Source organism: Cebus imitator, unplaced genomic scaffold, assembly GCF_001604975.1.
Source record: "Cebus imitator isolate Cc_AM_T3 unplaced genomic scaffold, Cebus_imitator-1.0 Scaffold613, whole genome shotgun sequence".
NCBI lineage: Eukaryota > Metazoa > Chordata > Mammalia > Primates > Cebidae > Cebus > Cebus imitator.
This window is the reverse complement of record NW_016107928.1, coordinates 955739-959747: the sequence shown is the minus strand read 5'-3', so window position 1 is coordinate 959747 and position 4009 is coordinate 955739. Positions and strand designations below refer to the sequence as shown.

Below are 4009 nucleotides of genomic sequence, written 5' to 3'. Positions count from 1 at the left end.
AAAAAAAAAAAAAAAAAAGACTGTTGGAGAATAGAATATCCATACACTCTCAAGGTGGCTCTGTGTGGATTATTTGAAAGGAACAGGTAACTTCTTAACCAAGTGGCCGAACTTAGTATCACCAATGCTGGAACCAAGTGACATCATGTGCCTCGCATTGTGATGCACTAAGAATACGACATCACCTGTGAAGCCGTTTTATCAAAAAATGTTTAACCTAAATCTAATGAGAAAACAGACAAATCCAACTTAAAGACATTCTGAAAAGCAACGAGTTTGGACTGTTCAAAAATGTCCATGTCCCAAAGACAAAAGGCTAGGGAACTCTTCTAGATTAGAGATTAATCAAAGCGGTTAACTAAACTTCAATTTTGATTTAATCCTTATTTCCCCCTCCCAACAAGGAAAAAAATAAGCCATAAATTTAAATATGCTCTGCATCTTATAGTGCCATCCTAAATGTTAATTATCTTAGCGGATTACCGCATTGTGGTTAAGTAGGAGACCATCCTTGTTTTTAAGAGACAGGTGCTAAAATGTTTAAGGTGAAATGTCACTGTGTCTGCAAGTAACAGCCAAATTGTGTAAGGACTAAAAATCTGAACCTGGTTGAGGAATTTTGTTTCAACACCTAGTCAACACTGTTGGGGGACTAGGTAGAACAAGCAGTTTCCCTTTGCACGGTTGAGAAGCAGGCAGCCTGACCCTCTCCTCCCCAGGCGGCACGTGTAACCCTAAGCACTTAAAAGCAGCTGCAGCCCTGGGGGAAGGAAGGCTGAGGCTGTGGTTCCACTTCTGCCAGAGGACACACAAGTGCACGCAAGCTCTGTGCACTTTATGGCAGTCCATGGAAGATGCAAAAGTGCAAGGGTGAGGCTGCACCCCTCCCCTAACCCCCACAGGAACTTACGACAGCATGCTGTGCGGAGAACTTTACAGCAGTCACGTCTGCCTGAGGGCAAAGCCTTGCCCTTTCACCCCTCACAGGACAGCAGCACGTGCTGTCTGGAACACTTTACGGCAGTCAGGCAAAGGGAGGATGAGGCCACGCCCCTCCACCTTCACAGAACAGCTGCACGTGCTTGTGGAGCACTTTACCTCAGTTATGCAAATGTGAGGGCAAAGCCATGCCCTTTTATCCCCACAGAACAGTGGCATGTAGTCTGGAGCACTTTATGGCAGTTACATGAAGGTGCAAGGGCAAAGCCACAGCCTTGTATCCCTGCAAAGCAGGAGCACGTGCTGTCCACAGCACTTTAAAGGCCTTTAGGCTAAGGGGCGGATGACGCCACGGCCTTTCACCTCGACAGAACAGCGGCACGTGCTGTCCGGCGCACTTTACGGCAGTCAATGCCAAGGCAGCAGGGTTAAGCCACGTCCTTTCACCACACAGAACAGCGGCACGTGCTGTCCGGCATACTTTACGGCAGCTACGCGAAGGCACGAGGTCGCGAGCGTCTGCTGCGTCAAGGTCCGCTACGGTTACGGGGCTTTGCGCTCTATCTCATTGTGGTCTGGTTGTTGGTCCGTTGGTACACCTGCGGCTATTCTATCATGGCAAGGATGGCGGCACTGTGGGGGAAGACCAGAGATTACTTCCTGAGCAAGGAGTTCCGGGAATACGTGACCAGCACTCATTTCTGGGGTCCCGTGGCCAACTGGGGCCTTCCGCTGGCTGCCTTTAAGGACATGAAGGAGTCTCCGGAGCTCATCAGTGGCCGCATGACGACTGCGCTCATCTTCTACTCTTCGATCTTCATGCGCTTCGCCTACCGCGTACAGCCTCGAAACCTGCTGCTGATGGCGTGCCACGGCACCAACGTGGTGGCTCAGTGTGTGCAGGCCAGTCGCTACCTACACTACCGCTTTGGCGGCGGCGCCATGGCCAAAGCCCGCGACCCTCCGGCTACCACCGCCGCCGCTGCCACCAGCCCCAGTTCCCAGCCCCCGAACAAGTTTCTTAAGAACTGAGAGGGCCTGGTCGCATTTCTGCAGGTCACAAGCACTGAACTGTTATTCTTCCTGAAAAAAGACCAATGAAGACTTCGGTTTTGACTCTATAACAGTGCAAATCTGACTTAAACCTGCAGTTTGGTTGATAAACAAATACAAGATAGCATTGAACTGAGGTTGAGTGTTGCCTCTTTTGTAAACTGGAAATGTTTTTTAGAAGGGGAGGGTGGATTGGCTGGTCTTTCTCTTCACTGGACCCACAACTCAAGATAGTTTATATGGGGAAGGAAGACTTTGAATGGAAAGCACCTCACACTATTCACTAACTCGTAGCTTTTTTTTTAAAAGCTCTCTTGGGATCATGTTTTTGTTACTTGCTTTGGGTATCCAGGGCAAATAGCTTTGCTTAGTATCACACATGACTCAGAACTTGGTGCAGTCCCAAATCTGTACATCAAAAAAAGTCTGGGGGCTATTTCTACTGAGGGAAATGTTTTAAATGAATGTCGTGAGGTACAGTGTAGACTTAAGGAGTCCGTAAGAGAACCCCTAGGGTCCCTTGGTGACGGAGAGCGATTATGGAATCAGCCATGGAAACAGGATAAACAACTCTGGGGACAATTGCCGTCAACCCTGGATTCTAGGCAAATAGGTAAAATGACAAAATCATTCTTTCTTCCTTTTCTTATCCTTAAAAACGGGAAATGGCAGTTTGTAAAACTGGTTACCTATCCCTCTGTTGAATGCTAGCTAGAGCTGGGGGTGAAGGTCAGCGGTCAACAGCGGCAGCTCAGAGTATTCCACTAGGAATCCTGGGGGTTCCTACGGATTAAGCAGAGCTGAGAAAAGGGAAACGAGAAGGGTGGAGTGCTGGGGCAATAGGGTAAGGCCATTGCCCACATGGCAGAGGCTGCCGTCTATGATTTGACCCAAAATTTCCCCCTGCCCCTGCCTCTGGAGGATGCAGAAAGTTACGAGTGTTTACTGGTGAACCCCAAAGTAGGTGTTCAGAAGTGTTTGAACCCTGATTTAGGTAAAGGTTTCAAATACAAAGAAATTTAAAAGCACTATCAAAGATTCTGAAGACATCAGTTCTTGGACAAAACCGGCACGATAGTGGAACTCTGAAGATTCCCCTTTGTCTCCTCTGGCATTTAAGCAGAAGTCCTCTTTGTGGGCAGTTTCTGTGTTTCACGGCATTCTGCCTGTGGGGGTAGGGGGAAACAAACTATGGGGAAGTAGTGTAGTAGTTATCTATAGCCCTGTAATCACCCCAACACGTAGTTTAAAACAGTTATCTGATGTAATTTCTGAAGGTCAAGAATCTGGGAGTGATTTAGTGGGGGGCTTTTGGCTCAGGGACTCTCAGCTGTCAGCTGGGGCTGCAGTCTCTGAAGATTTGAGGGGAGCTGGAAGATCCACTTCCAAGCTCACTCATAGTTGTTTGTAAGAGGCTTCAGTTCCTCATCATCTGGGCCTCTCCACAGGGCTGCTTGTGATGTGGCTTACCCCAGAGTGGTGTTCCAACAGATAGCCCAATATGGAAGTTCTGGTCTTTTACAGCTCCATCTTGGAAGTCACATACCATCACTTCTGCTGTGTTCACATAAAAAAAAATCTGGTACACTGTGGGAGGACAATATGAGGATGGGAAGCAGGCACTGTTAGGGGCCATCTTGGATGCTGCTACCACACGTGGTGCTAAAGAATTCTCATGCTTTTCTGGGAGTCAGTAGAAGGTAAAGCATGTAAGTTTGTTGCCTACCTTCCCAAAGAGAGGTCACAAAATGCTGTTTACAGTGTTGTGGTCATTACTAACATGCATATATCACAGGGCATGGGTTTGAGAAGCAGAAATCTCTGGAAGATAATAGTTGATCTAAATGTTTTAGATAATTCAGACTACAATGAAGTATTAAAAACCAGTTCTTAAAGTTATGAAATAACTTTATATCCACTTCACTAATGATTTCATGAGTAGAAATTAATATATTTTTAGGTTGCCTTACAATATGCATTTTGTAATTTGAGTACATTTCAATAAAAGGCCACTGTC

The 4009-nt window shown here is 46.8% G+C and overlaps 2 protein-coding genes across 2 annotated transcripts in view; one reads left to right on the top strand and one right to left on the bottom strand.

Moving 5' to 3' along the window:
• Window positions 1-1226: 1226 nt before the first annotated feature.
• On the top strand, window positions 1227-2119 carry MPC1L (mitochondrial pyruvate carrier 1 like). Its single transcript, XM_017516987.2, has one exon. It carries the CDS (start codon window positions 1555-1557, stop codon window positions 1969-1971), a length of 417 nt encoding a protein of 138 aa, XP_017372476.1. The 5' UTR covers window positions 1227-1554; the 3' UTR covers window positions 1972-2119.
• A 939-nt stretch (window positions 2120-3058) lies between these two features.
• The window catches only part of CUNHXorf38 (chromosome unknown CXorf38 homolog), an 18610-nt gene continuing 17659 nt past the window's right edge, over window positions 3059-4009 (bottom strand). Inside the window, exon 7 of the mRNA XM_017516985.2 lies at window positions 3059-3158. The gene's annotated coding sequence lies outside the window, so the exon portion shown is untranslated. The remainder of the gene's footprint in view (window positions 3159-4009) is intronic.